Here is a 24,407-nt window from a genome sequence, read left to right on the forward strand (position 1 = left end):
CCCACTGCTAACCACTTTCCTGTGCCAATGATGTTCTTGCCCCCCATCCCCCACATCAGGTGAAGGAGTATACTGCATACATCAAAGCCCTTGTTCGTGCAGTATGTATGCCAAGTGAATTAGATGGGACACGTTCTCTAAGGTATACAGGGTCTTGCAAAAAAGCTTTATACTTATTCGACACCCTAAATGTGATTTGACTTTTGTTTCTGCTGGACCCCTGAAATTCTAGTGGAGCATTTAAGTACACTCTTCAGCACTGGCAAACTTGTACGGATGGCTCAAATTTTTTAGAGTGCCTCAAGGATAAAGTCATTTTCTTCTTCCACTACACTGAGCTTGAGCTTGTGGTGATCTGCTGCCGATTGCATAAAAGTTTGTTATGTGTTTATGTTATCGGGTAGGGATGGCCTCACTGGGTATTACTGCTAAGACGGATCACCTGAGGGGTCCACATGATGGTCATTCAAGGGTCACCTTCGCCATCTGCGGGTATTGGGTCTTCATATATTCATGGCTGATCTGCAGTGGGGACCTAATCTGAATCTGTGTGTTTAGACTGTGCAGGGGATGGTGACCATGAAGATGACTGTGCGAGTAGAGGTGCAGATTGCTTCCTGGGCTTTTTCTTTTTTGGGTGTGGGGTAAGACTTAAACTCCTCTGAAACTGCTTACTCAAGGGCAGGCTGTGATTTTTAGGTGCGAGGTTGAAATATTTGCAAGCACAAACTGCCTGGGTGGCCATCCCTTACAGGGGATACGGTTTGGCCCATAAAGGTTGACTTTGTTTTTTTCAGATTCATGAATCCATAATGGAATTTTAAGCACAAACCTCATGATGCACAGTGCCAAGTCTCTTGATGTCATTGATGTTGTTTGTGATTTCATTGCTAAAATGTACTGTCAATCATGTGTGCTTAACTACTCATAACTGGATAATTTCAGTGACAATACGGCTGAGGTTTCTGACCATAACTGCATGTTAAGTGTCATTTGTCAGTAATTTTCTGAGCGATATGTTAATTTTCTGAGCAAAATTACCCATTATTGACCTTCGAGTGAAGCCCTAATGAGTAACTGTGTAATATGGGACTTTACTGCAATTAAAGGGTTCTAGTGAAACTACACATCATAATCAATAAGGCCTAAACCCCATTAGGTTTTACATTTCACAAGAATCCTAAGGTGGCAAAGCAAAACATACTATACAGTAGCCCACACGTTATAAATATATTATTACGTCTATTTTGGGACAAATAGCTTTTTTCAGTTAAATGTTTTTTGAAGGCGGTAATTGAAATACTGCAGTAAGAAAGTGGCTCTGTATATACTGGACCAAAGTAAGGTACAGTGTGCACAGAGTCCACAGTCCCCAGAGGTATGGCAGAGGCTAAGGTTAGATTTAACCTTACTCTCTAAAGTGGTAGCTTGGTTGAGCAGTAAGGCAGTATCAGAGGACAGTGTAAAGCATTTGTTGTACACACTCAGTCAGCAAATGGTCTCACACACTCAAGAACTGAACTGTAGGCCAATTGTTTTGTATAAAAATATATTGTTGTTTTATTTTAGAACCAACAATAGGTATCAAAATATACTTTCTCAGTATGAGTTACTTTAGTTAAATACTTTTCAAATAGGAAATAGACTACTTTTTAATACAATAGCTACAGTTGTTGCAATAGGCAACACAATTTCAAACACAATGTGACATTGAGCTCAATGGGACTTTCTAGTTAAATGCAATAGATTACTTTATGGATTACTTTTCTAACCACAGGACTGGATCCTAGATTCAGTCCTGGGACATCTCCCGTAAACAATTGAGTAAAAGCGTTTTGGTTACAGTTGTGATTTTTAAGGAATCTTATTGTATTTTAAAAGTTGACACTTAGAAACTTTTTCACATAGAATCACCAATGTTATCCTATGGGAGGAAATTCACTTGGCAGGTAAGTAGTGTTATCATTACTTTTTCTTACTCAGTGTTGGATCCTGGATCCAGAACTGGTGTGTTTCCTGTAAACAATTGAAATAATGCGTTTAAGTCATACAGGCGACTTTTAAGGAATATTTGTAAGTTTAGAAATTGGACACTTAGAAGTTTTTCTGGTGAAAACCAGACAATGGTTTCCTATGGAGGAAAATTGAGTAAACAGTAAATCACGATTATAATTTCAGGTTCAGTGCTGGGCTGAAAGATACAGCACTGGGATCTCTACTGATAACGGGTGCGTACATCGGAATTCGTTGTTTGGCTGATTTTAGATGAATATTTTAAAGTTTCAAAACTCCACACTTAGAAGAATTTCCAAGTGAAACCAGTCAATGTTACCCTGTGGAAGAAAAGTGAGTTATCGGATTTTGGGTAAGTACTCAACTGGCAGAGTTAAGGTTCTGGGCTGAGACTCAGGGGTCTCCCAGGGTCAGGTAGGTACAGTTGTTGCACCCTCACCGGCACTGGGGCAGCCGGGTGCAGAGAGAGTAGGCTCAATGTTATCCTATGGAGGAAAGGGGGCCCTCCGTTGGAAGCAGATATTAGGCAGGCCACGCGGCTGTGGGAGCTAAGCTTCTGGTCACTTACACAGGGCAAGTGGGGAAGAAGAGTAGAGTAGTTGCTGCACTTCCAGCGGCACTCGGGCGGCTGGGTGCAGGGTGCTTTTGGGCCTTCGGGCGCCGAATGTTATTAAATGGGAGACTTGGAAGTTGAACCAAGGCTGCAGGCTCGGGGACGGAGATTCTTCATGTGCGACCACCATTTCGAGAGGTAAGCTGGGATCATGTAGTATAGGTGAACACCCAGGAGTTGGGCACATGGGGCTGTGGGGCGCCTGGTGCAGGCGTGTCTTTGGACGTCAGGAAATCTTACCCTCAGCTGGTCGCGGTTGGAGGGGTCCCTGGTTGTGAGGCTGCCGGCGTCGTCAGGATCCTCGAGAAGGGTCTTTGGGCACTGGATTGCGGGTGCAGTGTGTGCTGGATTTGCGGTTCCTGGCTGGCAGCAGGGGTTGTTGCTGTTTGAGCAGAACCACTGCTCATGGGAGTCTAAATCTTTAGATGAGTAAGGCAGGCAGGTCCTCCGGGGTTTTCGAGGTTGCTGTCCGAAGGAGACGCCAGGATTTTAGCAGGAGCAGGTTCAAGGATCAACAGGGCGGTAGGGCTGGGGCCAAGTCAGTTGGTGTCGTCCTCTTGTTAGCAGCTGCACGGCAGGTCTTCTTGTTTCTTGTTCTTCTTCTTGTTTCAAAATCGGGATCTGAGGAAGGAAGGTTCAGGTTGCCCCGAAATACTAAATTTAGGGGTGTTACAGGTAGGGCAAGGGCAGGGACCAATGGGTCCCTGTTCTGAATACACCCCCTATCCTGCTCCTCTCCTGTGGGAGGGGGGCAGGGGCCTAGCTCTGATTGGGTAGGGCTCCCCATCCTCAAGATGGCGGTAGCCCGGAGTTGTGCTTCACCTCGCCTCTCAGACCTGAGGGGTGGAGTTGACACAGGCTGGCACACCCCCTTTCCTCACCTAGAGTTTCCCGCCTGCCTTCCCACCAGAGCAGGGGTCAGAACCGGTGGGGGCCAGTTGCGGAGTACAGCAATTGGCCTGGGGAAGCTCACAAAAGGCGGCTTGAATTTGGACTTTCCCCTGCCCATCCTGGGGGTGGAGGCTTGGCACTTCGCCCCAGGATGTGCATTATTTCAGGCCCCCGCGAGCGGCAAGCGCTCAACCCAGGGGTCCAGAAACATGTCAGTGGTGGCAGCCTCGGTAGCCAGGCAGTCAGGACACTGGGAGTTGGTTAGGTTTCAGGGGGCACCTCTAAGATGCCATTTGTAGTGCATTTGGCATTAAATCCCACACTGGCATCAGTGTGGGTTTAATGTGATGAGAAGTTTGATATCAAACTTCTCAGTCTTCAGTGTAGCCATCATGGTGCTGTGTCGTAATGACAACCTCCCAGCACCATATACTCTTAATGGCATCACTGTCCTTACAGTGCCCAGGAATGACCCTGGGTACTGTAGGGGCACTGGGCTCATGCACCTGTGCCCACATAGCGCACCCAGCTAGGGGGGTGACTGATGTATGCCAGGGTAGTGGGTTTGTGGGCATGGCACACAGGAATGTGTGCCATGTCGACTCATTGTTTAGTTCTGCACCAGGACACTCAGCCTGCAAAGGCAGTGTGTCAGGGTACAGGGCCCTAAGGGTGGCACAATAAGTGCTGCAGCCCTTAGAAGTCTTTTCTGGTCACAATGCCCTGGGTACCTAGGGTATCATTTGGCAGCGACTGACATGTGGCCAGAGATGCCAATTGGGTTTTAGTTTCAACACAGTTTTAGGGAGGGAACACAGGCCCTGGGCCCCTGATTGGCAGGATCCCAGGGCACACTCAGTCAAAGCACATCAGCAATTCAGCAAAAAGTGGGGGCATACCATGGAAGAAAGATGGCCCTTTCTCACAACTGCGTTGGACTGTTTGGATAGCTTTAGTAAAAAAGAGGAGAAAAATAATGAAGTAACTAGAAATTAAACATTTTACACAAGAAAATATTTTTATAAAAGTGTGAATGAGCATGGGCAAGAATGAGCATGGGCATTGAATATAATTAGAATTTTCAGGTTTTGTTCACCTTTCATGAACAGAACAATTGAACTATGGACAATGGTAAGGCACTGGAGATTTGGTCTCTCATTATAATGATGAAACCAATATTTCACAGACACCTGCAAAGTATTTTCCACATTTCTCAGGGTCTTGTGAAATATGTTCCATATTTCATGGATCCTTGTGATGTACAGTGTTTTTGAGGTATGAAAACAACTAAATATGAAGTATTTACAAACACACACACAACCACCCAAGTATATTCAAAGATAAGACATTTAAAATAATGGTAGTGCACACGTTAAGTTCTCATAAGAAAAATTCTATTCTAAGAAATTCACTGAGCACCATAAAAAGTGCTGTTGTAGTTCCAAATCAAAACCTAAACCCCACTTAAATTTCACAATGTATTGTCCTCTACACAAAACATAAGGATCTTCATTTGTGCATTCAGTGATACAGAAGATAACAAAATGCATTTAATAAAGGCTATTAAATTTGGCATTCTAAATGAGGAACATAAAAAGGTGGTAAAAATTGGGACATGAATATTGTAGGAAGCTGGCCCTTAATATGATATTTCAAAATGAAATATATTGTATTAAGAGTCCCAGGGGTTCCCTTATGAGTGGAGAGGCGGCTTGTAATGGCAATCCTTAGGCGCTCTTCTGAGGGGCAGTGTGTTCGAGCAACTTACGAGTCCAATCTCCAGGAGTTACGGTGAGTGGTGGGTAAGGCCCAAGGCAGCACCAGCAGAACTCCACCAATGCAAATAGGGTGGCCGGGTGGAGAGGTGCAAAAAAGCATTGGGGGCCATTGTTTCGCTATAGGGATCGGTCTCAATGTAAAAAGGGGCTGCAAGCTCGGACTGGGAGGCCAGTGAGGCTGAAGCAACAGGGGGGCTCAGACCTCATGATGCTCCGAGATGTAGGGACATCTATGATCCTGTTCTCCACAGCCAGGGGCGACCGGTGCAGATGAGTCTTTAGGCGTCTGGTTTTTCTTACATAGAATTTTTGCAGTAGAGGGGGCCTGCGTACAGTGGCTGCAGACAACTTCAAAGTTCACTAAGGGTGAAACCACAGTGGACTCTGTCCATGGAGGCCTGGGGGACCTCGTTGACACCGTTGGCCTACTTCTATCGGGCTTAGAGCAAAGGGTGCAGTGGTGTCTTCAGGCATCAGGTTCCAGTGGTTACCAAGTCCTCAGAGGAGTCTTTGGATGCCTCCAGGTTGAAGGGAAGCTACTTCTCGGGAGGTCTTGGTTCCTGGATGAAGTGCTCGCAGGTCTCCCAGGCTTCAGGGACGTAGCAGCTGCTGGATATGTCGACTTTTGGCACAACTGTCAAAGTCAGCAGGCAGGCCAGCAGGGTTGGCCCCAAGTCAGTTGCTGGGGCTTCAGTTCTTGCAGGATGCAACTCTTCACGTCCTTTTTCATCTCTGTCAGCTCAGCCAGATCTGATCGTCAGGTGCCAGAGACCCCCTAAACACTGAATTTATGGGTATTAGGGGAGTGTAGGGTGATAGCCTATGGGCTACTGACCCTTGGTGACACTATGCCCCCTATATGACCACTTCCTGTGGGAAGTGTGCATAACCCTATCCCAGAGTTCCTTTGTGAGCACCTGACTAGCTAATTTCCCCGCTGTCCAGGTTCCCAGTGCTCTAGACAAAGGGGGTCAGCCTCATCTCCTGTGAAGGGACACAGATTTGCAATTCAAAGCCGGGAGCTTCTGTGAAGCTTGCCGGCCTAGGAGTGCTAATCAGTATCCCATTCTGAGTGAACACCCTCCTCCATTGCATGTTTTGTTTCTGACCTCCTGAGAGCAAATGCCTTCACCCTGGAAGGTCAGAAATCTGTCTTGGTTGGAAGGCAGGCAGAGACCAGTCAGTCAACACACCAGAGGCTGGTAGGTTTTCAGGGGGCACCTCTAAGGTGCCCTCTGTGTGCATGTATTCACCAATCCACCACTAGAATCAAGGTGGCTTTGTGAATATGAGATGTTTGATACTAAACATTCATATTTTCAATGAAGCCATCATGTAGCTGGGAAACTTGTTTTCACCAGTGTCCAGAACATGTTCTAAAATGGCTTCCTTGTTCACTTGCACTGGCAGTAGTGGAACTGAGCAGCCCAGGGGCATATTTGCTAGTGCAGGTAGGCCCTTACATGTAATATTGAGCACCATGCCTTAGGGTTGCAAGGCCTGCTGAAGGGGTGACTTACAAATACTACATGCAGTGTTACGGGACGTGGCACAGAGGGATGTGTAACATGTTGTATTTTAACTTTTGTCTACACCAAAACATGCAGCCTGCAGTGGTAGTATTCCATGTGTTTGGTGAGGAGTCTATTAGGATGGCAAAATTTGTGCAGCAGCCCCTGGATACCCTTCTTTAGTATCTCCTGCCCTAGAAACCAGAGGTACCATTTACTAGGGACTTGTAGAGAGTTCTATAGGTATAGTCAGGTGGGGGAACAATTTTAGAGTTTCGGGAAAGAGATTTGGCACTCTGGACCTAGTTAGCAGGAACCCAGTGCACTTGAAGTTGAGAATATTCACGTACCGGGGAAAAGTGGAGGTGACCATGTCAAGAAGGGGCACCTTCCGGTGACATAAATATTGGTACCACTTTCCCACACTAAACAACGTTTAAAAAAAATAAATCTCAATCAATTGTGTTACAATAATGATTCCGTATATAGCAATTCATACCATCCGCTGGTTTTGTTTTAAATGCTACCATAAACCAAATTTAAAAAGCATGGAGTCCATGAAATTAATGCATTAAAAAAATAAGTGATGCAAAATATTGCACCAATTCAACTGCACAGCAATAATTGAGTCCACATTGAAAACTCACCACTTGTAAGCTCTAGTGTAGATAGGTTTGCAGGGGGAGAAACCCCAGCAGTGTTACTTGCCACAACACTGATCATGTAATCTTTGTTGGTAAGCTTTATCTGTGTAGTGGTCTGCGGGATACCAACAAGGCGTCTCTCCGGCAAAGAATTCCCATTCAGTGCCATCCACTGGACTTCATAATTAAGGATCTCCCCATTGGCCGCATCTTGAGGTAAAGGCTAAGAACAAAAAACAACATGTAAAGCAAATGTAAGGAAAATAATTAAAATCACCGAATGTTGAGGAAAGAACAAGACATAATGGTAGCATAAGAATAGAAGGTAAATGGAGAATTTCAGTGGATGCTTCCTTTAAACTAGGACACCTGTGATAAGCTGAGAAACGTGGGCACAATTCATAAAGCTTATACTTTGAGTAGCTTTGTCTCACCGACAACGGTCACTTAGAGTGTAGCTGCCATGTGTTCCGTAGGATACCCTGGCACTACCTCTGTTACATCTGATGTCAGGGGTCATAAAGGCAGCAGCAGTAACACAAAGTAAAGAGGGATCTGGAGTACTGTTTATTGTTCATACTGTCTCCTGTAATAGAAAATCAGATGCAAATAGGAGGCTAATAAGAGGCTAGAGGTGGGAAAAAGGATGAACCCTGTAGTGCCAGCAGAGGTAAAAAAAAAAGCTCTGGCAAAGTCAATAGGTCTCACCTATATAGGAGCTATTGGCTTTGGCAATGATTTTTTTGCCAATTTGTAAACCAGTGTGGCTGCTGTTCCGCATGTCTAAATGTTAGTGGCGTAGACTGTTCTAGAGTGGAGTGGTGGAAGTAGAGTGTTGTGGACTCGATTTGTTGAAGTAGAGTGTTGAGAGGTGAGTGGAGTTCAGTGGCTTAGAGTGCAGTGGTGTAGGGTGGACTGGTATAGAGTTGAGTGGAGTGGCTTGGAGTAGGGTGGGATGGGGTGGAGTGGATTGAGTTAGTGGGATGAATTGGATTGGAGCTGATTGGGGTGGATTGGATTGTGGAGTGGGGTGGATTGGGGTGGATGGACTGGATAGGGTGGATTGGATTGGAGTGGACTAAAATGGGGTGAGGTGAATTTGATTGGGTGGATTGGAGTGGGTGGATTGGATTGCTTTGTGGTGGCCGCCTCGGAAACAATTAAACCACATACTTTTTGAATGCCCTGTGTATATAGCCCCACGCCGTATATGGTTACGACCCATGTGCAAGCTATTGGGCACTAGGAGTGGTATGGTTGCAGGTAGAATAATTTGCACCAGTAACAATCCCCCTGTGTTCACAGCTGTGGCCAAGTTCCTAGGATGGGCTTGGGCAATCAGAAGCAAATTGTTGTTGGGGTAACCCCTTTTGAGATGATCTAAATTAACATGCACTTTAGTACCTATGAAATCATGTTGTATTTTTTTTTTTCAGAACAAATTTTATTGGGTTTCAGTTGTTGACAGAATATAAACAAGACACCGCTTCCGTAGCATCAGGAAGGCAGTGAAAACAACGTTTACCCAAGCCCCCCACCCCGTATTCCAACCCAACACCCACCCCCCACCCTGCACGGTGTTTACATTGTCTAGAACATAATCTGAGGGATCCTAACAGCAGCATGTGGTACAGTTCACTCAGGGGCAGAACTAACAAGGTCCAGACTTGTGTCTCTTGTCGCTGGGGGGTCCAGCAGGAGGCCCCGATAATCCGCCCATCTCCTCCAGATTCGATAGTGTTTTCTAGGGCAGCCCCTGGCCTCAAAGATTGGACGTTCCAGGCCCATGTTGAAGTCCATGCCTCGCTTCCACACCCCACCAGCGGAGCTCTGGGTGCCTTCCAAGCCTGGGCTATGTCCCTCTTGGCCACTGTAAGACCCAACAGGAGCAAGTGGCGTTTATATCTGTTACCCCCTACTTGCTCCATAACATGGAGGAGGCCCAACTTCGGCGTGCGAGGGAGGTCCCATGCCAGTACTTCCTCCAGACAGTCCCACACACCAGTCCAACATCTCTGCAGCCGTACGCATCCCCATACCGTATGTAAGAAGGAGCCTATCGCATTCCCACACCTCAGGCACTCCGGGGAGGCTATCAGTCCAGCTTTCCACAGCCGTTCTCTTGTATAATATGCTCTATGCAGGTACTTAAATTGGATGAATCGCAGGCGCACTGCTATTGCTGCCCCCCTAGGGGCCTCCAGGGCTTCCCTCCAGTCCTCCTCCTCCAACTCCCCCAGCTCACCCTCCCAAACTGCCCCCAGATTATCAAGGGAGGGGGAACAATGGGTAACCAGCGTTTGGTATATGGTTGAAATTTTCTTTGTCTCCAATTCCCCCATAAATACTTTAGCTTCCAAAGGACTGAATTCCGGCAAAGACGTTAAGTTCGCTATTGCGGGGGTCAGGGCGTGTCTGAGCTGCAGGTATCGAAAGAACTGAGACTGGGGCATGTCAAATTCTACCCGCAATGCCTGGAACGACTTGAGGACTGTGCCCTTTAATACGTGGCCCAGTGCCGAGATGCCAATAGCATCCCAACCTTCAAAGCCCCGCAGGGAAGCCAAACCGGGCAGTCTCCCATTGTGCCACAGGGGAGTCTCACCCGTTAGCCTATTCCACCATCCCATGCGGCGGAGAGCGTCGCGCCACACTCTGAAGACCACCTGAGTGACCATCGGGAGTCGTTTCCGGAGAGCAGCCGAGTACAGGATAGTATGGAGCGTGTCCCGGTCCATCAAATACCTTTCCAGGGCATAGGTCGGGTCTCCCCGATCCCCATACCACCATTCGTTAAGGACAAGCAGGTGTGACGCCTGATAGTAGGATTGGACGTCCGAGGTGGCCAGCCCCCCACAGTAGGTCGACAGGAAGCAGGTACGGAGCGCCACTCTTACTGCTCCCCCAGTCCACAGGAATCGACCCAAGGCAGAGTTCACCTGCCGAAACCAGTGCGCCAAAACTGGATACGGGTGGTTTTGCAATTGGTAGAGAATACGGGGTAGGGCTACCATCTTGAAGATGGCCGAGCGGCCATAGACGTTCAGGGGCATCCTGGACCACGTCTGCATATCTGAGCGGATTCTGTCCCAGACTGGCACTATGTTACGGGACCATGACACTCCCGGAACGTCCGTCAAGAAGACACCCAAATATTTAAGGCCTCCCGCCGCTTCTTGCAAGGCCGAGGCCCAAGGGCCCAGGGTCCCCCGGTCACCCAGGACCCACAATTTCGACTTCCGTACATTGATCCTAAGACCGGACACCTCCCCGAAAATGCGCATTATGTCCAGGACCCTCGGTCCCGATTTATCGAGGTCTGTGAGGAAAAAGAGCACATCATCAGCATAGAGTGCAATACTATCGGATGGGCCTCCCACCCATTCTACTCCGTGCAATTGAGCGTCCATCCGCACCCAAGCCGCAAGCGGCTCCATAGCCAAGGCGAACAGGTAAGGTGAGAGGGGGCATCCCTGTCGGGTGCCCCGACCAATGGGGAATGAACTGGAGACCGCCCCCGCAACCCTGACCGCTGCCGTCAGGTCCGTATACAGCAAGTGAATGTACGACAAAAAGCGCGGGCCCAGATTAAGCCGGAGGAGGAGCGCTCGAAGATATGGCCAGCTCAAGGAGTCAAAGGCGTGGTCAATGTCCGCCAGTAAGAGGGCCGCAGGGATGCCCGCCGCCGTACCGCTTCTACCACTAAATGCGCGCGGCGTATATTATGTCTTGTCGCTCTGTGGGGCATGAAGCCCGCCTGGTCCGCATGAATCAAGTCCGTAATATATGGGAGTAGGCGATTCACCAGAGCCTTTGCCAGTAGTTTCGCCTCGAAGTTCAGCAATGATATCGGACGATAAGATTCGGGACTATCTTGGGGCCTCCCTGGCTTGCAAAAAACCACGATCTCGGCATGTCGCCAGTCCGCCGGCAGTCTGCCACGGTCCCTGGCCACTTCCAGGGCTTTCTTATAGCGCAGCCCCAATTGGAGATGGAACAACTTCATGAATTCACAGGGGAACCCATTGGGCCCAGGGGCCCTGCCCGTGTTTAGTCCGCCTAGAGCTGTTCCCAGCTCCTCAGCAGACAGCGGGAGGTCCAGTTGATCCCTAACCTCGTCCGAGAGCGCCCGGGGCGGAAGGTCCGCAAGGAATCTATCGATCTCCTCCGCCGGGAGGGAGTCCTGGGGGGCATATTGCGTCTCGTAATATTGGGCAAAGGTTTGGGCCAGGATCTCGGGAGCTGATATAGGATTTCCGGCGGCATCACAGAGTCCCGGCAAGGGCTGGGCTTGATAGGTATCCTGACACAGCCTATAAAGCATCGTGCTGGATTTGTCCCCCCATTGATAAATGAGACTCTGCGTAGCTAGCCAGTTCTGTCTGGCTTCATCTAGCAATAAGGAGGTGTAAGAGCGCTGGAGGTGCAGCAACACAGTCACCGCGTCTTCGCTCTCCCCTGTCAGACAGGTCGCCTCTTGGGTACGTACCTGGGCAGCCGCGTCCGCCAGGGCCAACGTGCGGGCCTTACGATTCGCGGCGCACCACGCTATGTCCACGCCCCGGAGCACAGGTTTCAGGGCCTCCCACAAGGTCATGGCAACCATACTCGGGTCCTCATTCTCTATCCAGTAATGCGCTATTGCCTCCCTCATGCGCGATTGGTAGTCATCGCGCTGCAAATGCCACGTGGATAGTCGCCAGAGAAACGGCTGTCGCCGCACACCTAGACTCAACGTCAATGCAATCGGGGAGTGGTCAGATAGGCCCCTAGGAAGTATGGAGGTAGAAGCAACTCTCCCTATCCAGGGCTGTGGGACAAACAGGTAGTCCAGACGAGAGAAGGATTTGTGGACCGCGGACACAGGTATATTCGCGGGTACATGCATGATAATGCCGCCAAGTGTCAATCCATCCCATCCCTTGCACCATCCTACTCAGTCGTGTAGTAGTATCTAATAACCGGCCTCCGCCGGGTCTACAGCGATCAAGCCTCCCGTCCATCACGTCATTCCAGTCTCCTCCCACAATCGTCAACACAAGCGGGATGTCAGTCCAGATATCGAACAGTCGTTCAATCAGAGCGTCTTGTAGTGGGGGTGGAGCATACACACTGCCAAAGACCACAGGCTCACTCCCCAGCTTCCCCTTGACAAACGCGTACCGTCCATGCAAATCCAGCCACTGTGTGTCGTGTGTGTACGGGACCCTGCGATGAATCAAGATTGCAACTCCCCTGGACCCTCTCGTGAACCCAGCATGAAACACTTGGTCATACCCATACCTCCGCAGACTAAGAACCTTTGTGCCCATGAGGTGCGTCTCTTGGAGTAACAAAACATCCGCTTTTTCAGTCTTCCCCAATCGCAGAACCGCACTCAGTTTGATTTTGTCAAGCATCCCTCTCACATTCCAGCTCAATATACGCATCGTAGCATGCGAAAGGCTCGCACCCTGTTCATCAGCCGCCATCAATCACCCAAACCTTGAGAGTATCGGGCCACCAAGACCACACGTGCACATGCAGTTGCCCCCAAGTTCTCGTAAACACCGTGCTAGAGCTAGATCCAACTCCCCCCCCCATGATTCCCGAGCCCCCAAACCCCGGTCCCCCCCCTACGCCCCCTCCCCCGCCCCAATCTGTACCAACGACCCCCCCTCCAACCCCCTACCCCATACCTCAGAAACATTGAAGTACCTGTCGCGGTGCAGGCAATCACAAACCTCCAACGGGAGGTCTAAGACCCACTACACCAATGGATCCCACCGAACTACCCACTAAGTATCTAACAACTTCCCACCCAACACGTGGGAACGAACTCCGGGAGTAGGCCCGCCCTCGGGTAAGCGTCACCCGACCTGCTGCCCACCCATGAGTAAGGAATTATGTAGTCCATCAATGAGTGGCATGTCCAAGAGCAGCGCCAGGCCTATTCCACCCAGCCAGGTACCTCAACAGCCCAGTATATCCGTTGCCAGAGTCAGCGTGAAAGTAAGGGTGTCAGGATTTCGACGGGGAAGAGTCCGTCTCCTCCGGTGCCTCGACCGTCTCGTCGCGGGGAGGCGGGCGCTTCTGGGAGCGCGACCTCCGGTTACTCCTGCTACGTGACCTTCTGGGCGGCTTTGGAGGTCTCCCGGTGGTCGACGAATCCGAGTTCCGCCTAGGGGGGGTATTCACCTTGACTCGCACTGTCTCGTCGGTCCATTCAAAAACTTCCTCCGGGGAATTGAAGAACTGGGTGCGGGACTGGAAGACCACACGCAGGCGAGCCGGGAAGAGTAAAGCATAAGGAATTTTGAGCTCACGCAGACGTGCCTTTGCTGCAGTGAACGACTGTCGCTGCTGCTGGACCAATTTTGTGTAATCCGGGAACACAAGGATTTTGTGGTTCTCAAACATTAGAGGGTCCTGGGCGCGGGTTTGTCGCAGGATAGCGTCCCTGTTGTGGTAGTTGAGCAATTTGGCAATCACTGAGCGGGGGCGAGCTCCAGTAGGTGGTTTAGGAAGGAGTGCTCGATGCGCCCGCTCTACCACAAAGCAGCGCGACAGGGTGTCCGGGGGGAGCCATCCCTCAAGCCATTGGGTCAGGAAGGCCTCCATGTTCCATTTTTCACAGTTCTCCGGGAAGCCCACGAAGCGCAGGTTGTTCCTCCTGGCCCTCCCTTCCGCATCTTCCACCCGCAGCGCAAGTCCCTTCTGAATCCCCTCCATTGCGGCGACTTTCTTCTTGAGTGACCACATCGTCCTCGACTTCCGTGATCCTGGATTCCGTTTCGGTGATACGTGCCACCGCATTGCGTAGGTCCTGTCGGAGCAAGGTCACGTCGGCTCCGACCGCTCCGATCTTTGCATCCAGCATGTCCCTCGACTGCGTGATCGCCGCCATCAACGCCGCGTTGTCAGGCCCCGTGCTCTGAGGACCACCAGACGCCCCCGCACTCCCACTGGGTCCTGCAAACTTGTCCATCGGGCCCTGCTTAGAAGCATTGCCGCTGTTGCCCCCTCTCGTCATGTCTCGGACAGAGGGATGATCTCGACCACGAGGGACCAGCAGTCCAATGTACTCCTCACAATGTGCACGTTCTCTAATGATGAGCGTCTCCCGGACCGCCGTGGATCTCTGGATATGAAGCGCACCCCCGTGGAACTCCCGCAAGGCGCTATGTGTGCAGTGGCAGGGGGTAGTGCCCGGTCTATACAGCCGAGCCACGCGGTAACAGGGCCACTCACTCCGCTGCGGGGCCCGCAGCAATTAACCCAGCACCCGCGCCACGCCTCTCAGCTGCAATGTCAATGCAATTTGGGGGGGCCGCCTGTAGGCCTAGGACCGTGCCAGCAGACTGTGGTGGTCCGTCCAGTTCACTCCCCCTCACCATGGCCCGAGGCGGCCACCGAGCAGGAGCACATCAGCTGTCCGGCCCCCAGGAAGAGTCCAGCAGGGTCACAGTCCGAATATGGAGGGGGGTGGGGGGGACAAGTAGGGGGTCGGTATGGCGGCCGCCCCCCTAGTGTTCCAGTGTCTCAGAGCCCCGCGGCTCGATATCGCCGCCGAGTGAGGCCAGGCACAGTCCCAGAGCGTCCCCTCCCCCACTAGGCCTCACGCCCAGCCGCCTCTCCTTACCCCACCTCCGCTGGAGAACGGGCGCCAACTCAGTCTTCCCCCAGCCGGCGTTGCCGCCACTGCACCAAGCGTTCAGGCGGTAGCGGGGCTAGATCGATCCCGGCCGCTTCTCCGCCACTTCACTTTCGCCAGAGCGGCACCTTCCGCCGGCGCGCCCCGGCTGCCACACACTTCCGGGCGGACCAACCCAAAATCGAGGTCCCGGCTGTGGCGTGGAGGAAGGCCCCTTCGCCGTCAGGGCTCCCGGCGGCTGTATCTCCCCAGCCGCAGACCGCCGGGACACCAGAGTCACCGCCGAGGCGTCGCCGTCGGATCCGCTGTCTGCCACCTGGTTTTGGGCGCAGTTCGGTCGGGGCGACGTAGGATGCAGGCAGGATATGCGGATGGCGGGACGGAGCTCACTTAGGCTACGTCCGCCATGTTCGCCGTCTTGGCCACGCCCCCGTTGTATTTTAACAATGAATTTTAAGCTTTCTAATTTAAAACCTTTTAAATAATTTGACGAACATTTTATGTTTATATGCTTTTATGACAATTGTCGAATAAAGCTTGCTTGACTTGACTTGGCTTTGTGGTGGATGGATTGGAGTGATGGAAATGGGTTGGGGTAGATTGAGGTGTATTGGAGTAGGGTGGTATGGACTGTGGTGAATCAGAGTGGGGTGGATTAAACTGAACTGGAGTGAGGTGGATTACACTGGATTGGGGTAGATGAAACTGGACTGGATGTGGTAGACTGGAAAGGGGTAGACTGGAGTGGATGGATTGGATTAGAGTGGTGTGGATTGGACTGGAGTTGAGTGAACTGAACTGGGGTGGGGTGAACTGGAGTAAACTGGACTGGAGTGAACTGGGCTGGGGTAGGGTGGATTAGATTGGAGTGTGGTGGGTTGGATGGATTGAGTAGGGTGGACTGAACTGGGTATGAAGTGGACTGGACTGGGTTACAGTGGAGTGGATTACAGTGAATAGCACTGGAGTCGATTGGACTGGAGTTTGGTAGACGGGGTGGGGTGTGTAGGAGGGGGGATTTGAGAGAGGTGGACTGGATGCAGTGGATTAGATTGTAGTGGGGTGGATTGAAATAGGGTGGAGTGGGCTGATGTGGATGGGATTAAGGTGGGGTGGAATGGAGAGTAGGGCATATTCCATTGAGGTGGGGTGGATTGGAGTAGGGTGACATTGATTGAGTGTGGTGTACTGGATTGTAATAGGGTGGACTGGGGAGGAATGAAGTGAGGTGGAGTGGGGTTTGTTGGAATGGAATGAACTGGCATGAGTGGAATGGACTGGCGTAGGGTGTGGTGGACTGGAGTTGAGCAGATTGGATGGTACTGGGGTGGACTGGATTAGAGTGATGTGGATTGGATTGAGTGGGATGGATTGAATTGGGGTGAGGTGAACTGGATTGGGGCAGGGTGAACTGGATTTGCTTGGAGTAGATTGGTCTGGGGTGGGGTGGATTGGATGGGGTGGGGTGGATTGGATTGGGGTGGGGTGGATTTGAGTGGGGTGATGTGGAGTGGGGTAGATTGGATTTGGCTAGATTGATTGCTGTGGGGTGGATTGGAGTAGGTGGGGTGGATTGGAATGGGGAGGATTGTTGTTGGATTAGACAGGGACAGAATGTTGTGAGGCAGATTGATTTGGACTGGAGTGGGGTAGATTTGAGAGAGGCGTATTATTTTGGATTGGAGAGGGGCGTATTGTTTTGGTTTGGAGTGGGACAGATTGTTTTGGATTGGAGTTGAGGAGATGGTTTTGGATTGGTGTGGGGCGGAGTGGGGCAGATTCTTTTGGACTGGAGTAGGGCAGATTCGTTTGGACTGGAGAAGGGCAGATTGCAGTGGGGCTGATTCTTTTGGATTGGAGTGGGTCTGATTCTTTTACATTGGAGTGGGGCAAACTGAAGTGGGCAGATTGTTTGGATTGGAGTGGGGCAGAATGAAGTTGGGAGGATTGAGTGCGGTATATTGTTTTGGATTGGAGTGGGATGGATTGGAGTGGGCAGATTGTTTTGGATTGCAGTGGGGCAGATTAGAGTGAGGCGGATTACAGTGGGGCAGATTGTTTGGATTGGAATCCGGCAGATTGGAGTCAGGCAGATTGTTTTGAATTGGAGTGGGGCAGATTGTTTTGGGTTGGAGTGGGGCAGATTGTTTTGGAATACAGTAGGTTGGATTAGAGTGGGGTGGAATGGGGAGGGAGTAAAGTGGTTTGGATTGGAGTAGGGTGGATTGGGGTAGGGTGGGGCAGATCGGAGTGAGGTAGATTGTTTTAGATCGGAGTGGGTAAAATTGTTTTGGATTGGAGTGGGTCACACTGGAGTGGGGCAGATTGTTTTAGATTGGAGTGGGGCAGATTGTTTTGGGTTGGAGTGGGGCAGATTGTTTTGGGTTGGAGTGGGGCAGATTGTTTTGGGTTGGAGTGGGGCAGATTGTTTTGGGTTGGAGTGGAGCAGACTGTTTTCGAGAGAGCAAATTGCTTTGGATTGGAGTGGGGCAGACTGTTTTGGAATACAGTAGGTTGGATTAGAGTGGGGTGGAATGGGGAGGGAGTAAAGTGGAATAGGGAGGGAGTAAAGTGGATTGGATTGGAGTAGGGTGGATTGGATTGGGGTAGGGCGGGGCAGATTGGATTAGGGTGAGTGGAGATGGGTAAATTGGGATGAGTCAGTGGGTTGGGGCAAAGTGGACTGGATTGGAGTGATGCAGATTACTTTGGATTGGTGCGGGCAAATTGGAGTAGAGCATATTGTTTTGGATTGGAGTGGGTAGTATTTGAGTGGGCAGAATGTTTTGGATTAATTGGAGCATATTGGAGTGGAGAAAATTGTAGTGAAGCAAATTGTTTTGGATTGGAGTTGGGCAGATTGTTTTAGTTTGAAGTGGGGCAAATAGTTTTCGGTTAAGTTGGGCAGATTGTTTTGGATTAGAATGTGACAGATTGGAGTAGGGCGAACTGATTAGAGTGGGACAGACTGTAGTGGGGCAGATTGTTTAGGATTCAAGTGGGACAGATTGTTTTAGATTGCAGTGGAGCAGACTGGAATGGGGTAGATTGTGTTGGATTGGAATGGGGCAGATTGTGTTGGATTGAAGTGGGGAGAAATGGAGTGGAGCAGATTGGAATCTGACAGATCTTTTTGGATTGGAGTGGGTAGATCGGAATAGGGCAGCTTGTTTTGGATTGGAGTGGGGCAAATTGTTTTGGATTGAGGCAGACTGGAGTGGGGAAGATTGTTTTAGATTGGAGTCGGGTAGAACATTTTTGGGGATTGAAGTGGGGCTGATTTTTGAGGGGTCAAATTGTTTTGGATTGGGTTTTGGATTGGAGTGGGTAAGATTGGAGTGGGGCAGACTGTTTTGGAATACGGTAGGGTGAATTGGAGTGGTGCATATTGGAGTGGGGCGGGCTGGGAGAATAAGAGTGTGGTAGATTGGAGTGGAATTGGATTGAGGTGAGTGCTTTGGATTGAGGTGAGTGGTTTGGATCGGAGTGGGGTGGATTGGAGTGGAAGAAATAGGAGTAGGGTAGATTTGGATGCTAGGCCTACAGTGACAAATTACCAGGCTTTAAAAAAGAATGCCATGCTGTCTAACAAATGGCAGGCAACGGGCGGCTCCAAGCCCTTCTTTGTTAACAACCGTGTCTCGCAAGCGAGACGCATGCGCTACAGCATGCTCTTGCAGAGGCGACCCTAAAAATGCATGATGGTACTTTGTGTATCCCTGGCATTTTAGTGAATTGGCAGCCATGATCTTACTACTGTGTTAGCTGTGAATAGCTTCTGAATTTCCCTAGATAATTCCACTTTTCCTGCGAGTAATAGGGCCAAATTTATGTAAGTTAGAAATTGCGAGTTCCTAATTGTTATTCCATGCGAATCGTGATGAAGAAATTGCAATTTGAAATATGTGAAACTCTACTCCATTTCAGTTGCGATTCTCAGTGGCTCGTAAATATAACTCCCTCATTAATATTGATGAGGTAGGTAGCAATATGTAACTCATTGGAAATTCGCTAAAAACACATTGATGGTGGCCGGCTCAAGACCGCAGACCATCATGTCTGTGTCAGCTTTTCAAAAAAGCATTTTCTTTTTTTTAAACGTAGCATACAGACAGAGCCTGTGCATCGGCCCGTTTACGACTATCAACATATTTTGTACATGTGGCCACTGTTATCTTATTGCAGACACAAATGACTTCTGGGACAAAAAGTCTGACTCCAAGTGAGGGTATTAGGCATGATGATGGGTAAAGTCCTGTATGTGCATGAGTGGATTCTGAGCTATGTAGTAAACCTTGCATCTCTTCAGTTTTGCCCTAATGAAGGTCGGTTGGACCAGTAAGGGAAAAAAAACATGCGGTACATTCCAAACATTCTACATTTTGGGTGGAGAGCACCAATTTAGCATGCAAACCCTCATTTTCCAGAAGTAAACTCGGAATGTACATATTTATCGCTTCTGGTAATCACATTGCCCAGCTGTGTCACTAAACTGTGTAGTAAACTCGGATTCAGGTACTTGTTTATTCATGATGAAAAGCTGTTTTCCAATTAAAGATATGTACTATGAAAACAATATATGTTTATGATGTGAAGTTGTTTCAACATTAAAACATGAAAAAATATTACAAACAATGAATTTCTTACATGCCACTTACACGGCAAGGCCAATAGGTCTCATCTATACGCAAGCTATTGGATTTGCTAATGTCTTTTAGCCATGTTGTACAGCAGTGTGGTTGTGCAGCATGGCTAAAGATAAAGTTAGAAAAAAGTGCTATGACGCCACAGTGATTTTTTTCTAACTTTACTTTTAGCCTTGCTGCACAGCCACACAGCTGTACAGCAAGGCTAAAAGAAATTAACAAAGCCAAAAACTCTCGCACAGGCAAGACCCATTGGCTTTGACGATCCTTGTTGACTAGGTGTTTTTAACCATGCTAGGTCTTTTGTGCAGCCAATGCCCTCGATATGACTGCGTGACTAAAGGTGCATAATGCGTTTTTGCATCACATAGTACTTCTAGTAAGACCAGAGACTATGTTACAGGTTTTGATTTACTTTAATATTATTTTCCAAACAACAATCACCAAAAGTAATACTGCTGTATAAGAAATACATCCATGTGCTATCAAAACTAATCTTAACCCACAAGATTTAGTTTTGGTTTTAAAAGTACATGTCTTGGTGGGCGGGGTGGTCTCTTAAACCACAAAATTACTACCAGTCCTCATTTTACCATGTCAAAAATTAAGGAAAACTAAAGTATATGTGTCCACACAACCTTTCATTACTGGCACAGCAAGGACTTGATTATAAAATGCTGCATATTTAATAAACAGTCGCACACTGAAAACAGCACACAAGACGAGGTTAAGCATGTAACTATTAGAGCCAAACACTAGGATGTGGGAATCATGGGAGTCTGAACAACAGCATCTCAAATGATGGAGCATTACTCCACACATTTTTAAAATCTTTTTCCGGATTACAGAGACGGCACCTCTATCTTCATCATTTTGTTTCTTATGCGAAGATGTTTGCTATGCCACTGAAGTTCCCTGCCTGCCTGTCTCGCACTCATGAGGTCGACTGTCAACTTGTCAAGGAAGTTATCGACCCTAGGGACAGAAGGTTCACGAGAGTTCATATTGATACAGGGCACAACTATCTGTTCGCCAAAACAATAAATAGAAACTTGGTAAAGCATACTTTGCAAAGCTAATGAAATCATACCACTACCTCTGGCTGCTGGACTGGACACGTCACCAAAATTCGGCCATAGGGGAGGAGAGCGAAGTGAAACAGAAATGCCGAATTCATCGCGAGAACACGGATGCCTGGGGCTTTCTTTAACAAGTTGTCGGCGTGAGAGTGAACGCGCGCATGGTGCACCTTCCGCTCAAACGACGCGAGCGCGGACAGGAGATGTGTGTGTGCGTGGACATCGCCTGTCCGGGTTGTGCCATCTTCTGTCTCCCTTCGTTAGCAAAAGCGACAACTATAGGTCTCGCCAAGGCGGGTAGCGCATGCGCTACATCGCTAGGCGAGACCTAAAATGGCCACGCAAAGGACATTCATTTCAGCGCTTGTAACAGAAGTACAAGCGCTGTTACAAGCGAGGGAAGCAGCAGAGTTCTCGCCCCTTAACAAAAGTAGAATGTGTACACAAAAGAAGATGAAACACGGACGGGGCAGGTGGGGTTGTTGAAGAAACTGAGGGGGCAGGGAGTGGGAGGCAAAAGCAGCAACATAAATGGTGTACGGGTGGGAGTTTAAAAGAAGCAACTTGGATGATGAACAGGAGACGTCCTGAAACACAAGCACTCATATGTAGTGCTTGAACACAGACAAAAGTAGCTCCAAAAACGGAGGCAGGGATGGACACAAGTAGTTGGTCCTGGTCCTGGGGAGAGCCATAGACATAAAGAAGCCATGATACCCACATGATGTAACAGGAAGAAAGAAAATTAGAACAATGGCTGGCGCCAACTCTTCTTCTTCCTCTTGCTTTCTGCTATCTCAGTTATCGCCAAGATGCCTTTTTAGGTCGAGCATTCGAGACCTCTTGTATATACTTTAGTATATCCTTATAATACTTATATGTGTATGTACTTTGTGGGCTCTGGAGATCAGCCCTAGGACTTGTCTGCTTCCACTTAGGGACTTTTTTTCTGTTCAACTGCCTCTATTCTACTGTCTTGACAGAAAACGACCATTAGAGGTTGGTAAAATTCCAGAATTGATTTCTGCTGATGGCCTTTTTTTTTATTTGTCTGGCAACTGCCTCTATTTAACTTTCTTGATAGTTAACCAGCAGAGGTCAGTAAAAGACCAGAATCACTTTAGCATTCTCTAGATTCCAGTCCATAGAAATTGTCTTCCAAGAGCACCTGCAGACAATAACTTTTTTTCAAATCTTGTATTTTCAGTGATATGACCACAGAAGGCCCTGATTTTATATTAAAAACAGAGCTTTGGAATATACCATTTCCAACTGAAAGGCAATATTTCTCTCCTTGCGTGTCACGCAGTTTGGTGCTTACTTTCCTTCCATGTTGAAGAACAGTAGATGTTTCGGCATCCAGGATAATGTGCTGCATATCAAAATACATATAAGGTCCCAAAGGCGAGACTGATTGCATTGCAAATACTTGTTTGGTATTGAAGCCCTTTAGAAGAACACCTAACAGAACAAAACAGAACTAATGGTAAACTATGGATGGGCTGTAAGCCCACTGAATGGAAAATAAAATGTCTCTAAGAGACAGCGCATGTGCGGTCTAGTGGAGACCTAAAAACTTCACAACTCTTGATGAGACCCCCCCTCCCTACTAGCCCACCCTGCCTTCTCTATGCTATTCGCAATTCAGACTCCCCTACATAAATGCCTGATGTTCTACTGGGGGTCACCCACTGTAAAGACCATATACTATGTGCGTATTGTCTCATACTAACTTAGTACACAGCTTTCATACATGGGATGTTAAGCTCTGTTTATACAATAATAATTGATATGCATATCTTGTCCTACACACCAAACCCTGCTTATGCCACACAATGTCCTCTTCTCTTTGTTTATATTTATTGTTTTTCTTAAAATTCCAATAAAAATGATCTGAAATAAAACCACAAACAAGCCCCACCTTTCTGTACAAGTATGTTTTTCAACAGCACCTGATATCTCGAAATGTTGAAGTGAGTGGTCCTCTCATTAACCCTTGGAGCGTTCACATTTGTTCCTTGCCCCATTGTAAACTACTTTATAGACGTCCAGGGTCATGTTAGTGACAGCAGCTGATAACTAAAGCACACACAGTGTGGAAGGACGAAGATAAAGGCCAAAACTCAACAAGTGCAGCTTAGCCTGGTGGGTATTTAAAGACCTAGAGGCGAAAAGGCAATCCAGCACTTTGTGCTGCTCACTAAATTGTGACAACACCTTATGTATAGGCTTCCTGTGAACACCTTTTGCATCAAGAGCTAAACGAACAGTTACCGAAAGTAAAACAGGCTGTCTTTAGGTGACACGGGGTGGCTCGCAATGCTCATCACAGCCAAAACAGAGACCCAGCACTATGGCAAACCCAGCCCTTCCCTGTCCTCCTCGGCCTTTAGTGTCATCCGTTCTTCCACTGTAAATTACACTGCAGGCCCAGCCCTCTTGTACAACCTTCTGATACAAATTGTGAGGGGTTCATTTGCAGTAAACACAAGAACACGCCTGGGCAGTTTTCTGTATTCCAACTGAAGCCTACCTTCCAGTATAAGAAAAGTGTCCGTCCTTCTGAACTCCACGTGATTTCTCTCCAGACATCCGGCTCTCGTTCAGGAGCTGAAGCCAAGAATGTAAAACACAATTACTGACAAATACATGCATGTATACGTGCTACAGGAGATGGCATATAGGACCGCTTAGAATTTATTATGGATTTCATTTAAAGAAGTATTTTTCCATTTTACATGAATACAGGACACACTATTTAACTATGAAAGTACCTCTCACGGTAGAAAATGTATGCATTATTTACGTTTTGCACGAACTTTTAATTATCCTATATCGTTTAAGTTGTTTTTTATACTTATATAAATGTAGTATATCCACACCTTTCAGTTGAATTTACAATAATATGCCACAGACTTTTTATTTTAAACTAAAGCATTGGTCAGTTCCAGTATTATTGACAGATGTGCTGATCAAGTAAACCCAGTACGGCAGTCTAATCTAGGCATCTTAAACAGCCGGATCTATTTTCTCATTCCTATATTCAGTTTAAATAACTTTCAAGGTATTACACCACCTTACATGCCTCTCACACTTCAGGTATGTAAGTGTCTGGAAACGGTTAAGCATTGTCATCTAGTTTATTGGCTCACAAAGTGCGGCACTCCATGTCCCCTTCAGGCATCAGACTGACAAATAATACAGCTCTCAACCTATCCCAGACGGGGGGTTAGGACTTGGACAGGGCTGAATACCCAGTGGGGGGTGCTGACTCGAAGCTGCACTATGGTCCAACATGTTTCTCTTAAAGCTGCAAGACAGAATGCTGCTACCCCAGGCTTTCGGATTGAGAGCAATCAACAAGGTTACAATACCTAACACTTTTTAAACACTGACAGACCAGCAGTGTGGGAGCGCACTCAATGGCTAATACTCAATTACAATTTGAAGATAGGTGAGTAGATAAGTATACATTGCACTTTTAAAGGTTGCTGTGTGACAGTCGCGCCATACTAGCCATTGTCACTCTGGCATCTTCCCAGTGGGCGGCAGGCTAGGCGGCTGCTCTCAGAGTAGATGGGCTGCCATCACCCAGCCAT

General features: G+C 48.4%; 1 protein-coding gene across 2 annotated transcripts in view; it reads right to left on the reverse strand.

Annotated features, from left to right (window-relative positions):
• Positions 1–24,407, reverse strand: part of LIFR (LIF receptor subunit alpha) — a 682,553-nt gene that overhangs the window by 99,718 nt on the left and 558,428 nt on the right. For both annotated transcript variants that reach the window (XM_078674980.1, XM_078674981.1), the window contains exons 13-14: positions 23,342–23,418; positions 7,454–7,673 (exon numbers count right to left, since the gene is read on the reverse strand). In XM_078674980.1, coding sequence (XP_078531106.1) covers positions 7,454–7,673; positions 23,342–23,418 — 297 coding nt within the window. The remainder of the gene's footprint in view (positions 1–7,453; positions 7,674–23,341; positions 23,419–24,407) is intronic.

This window comes from Lissotriton helveticus, chromosome 2_1 (genome assembly GCF_964261635.1).
Source record: "Lissotriton helveticus chromosome 2_1, aLisHel1.1, whole genome shotgun sequence".
In the NCBI taxonomy this organism is placed as follows: Eukaryota; Metazoa; Chordata; class Amphibia; order Caudata; family Salamandridae; genus Lissotriton; species Lissotriton helveticus.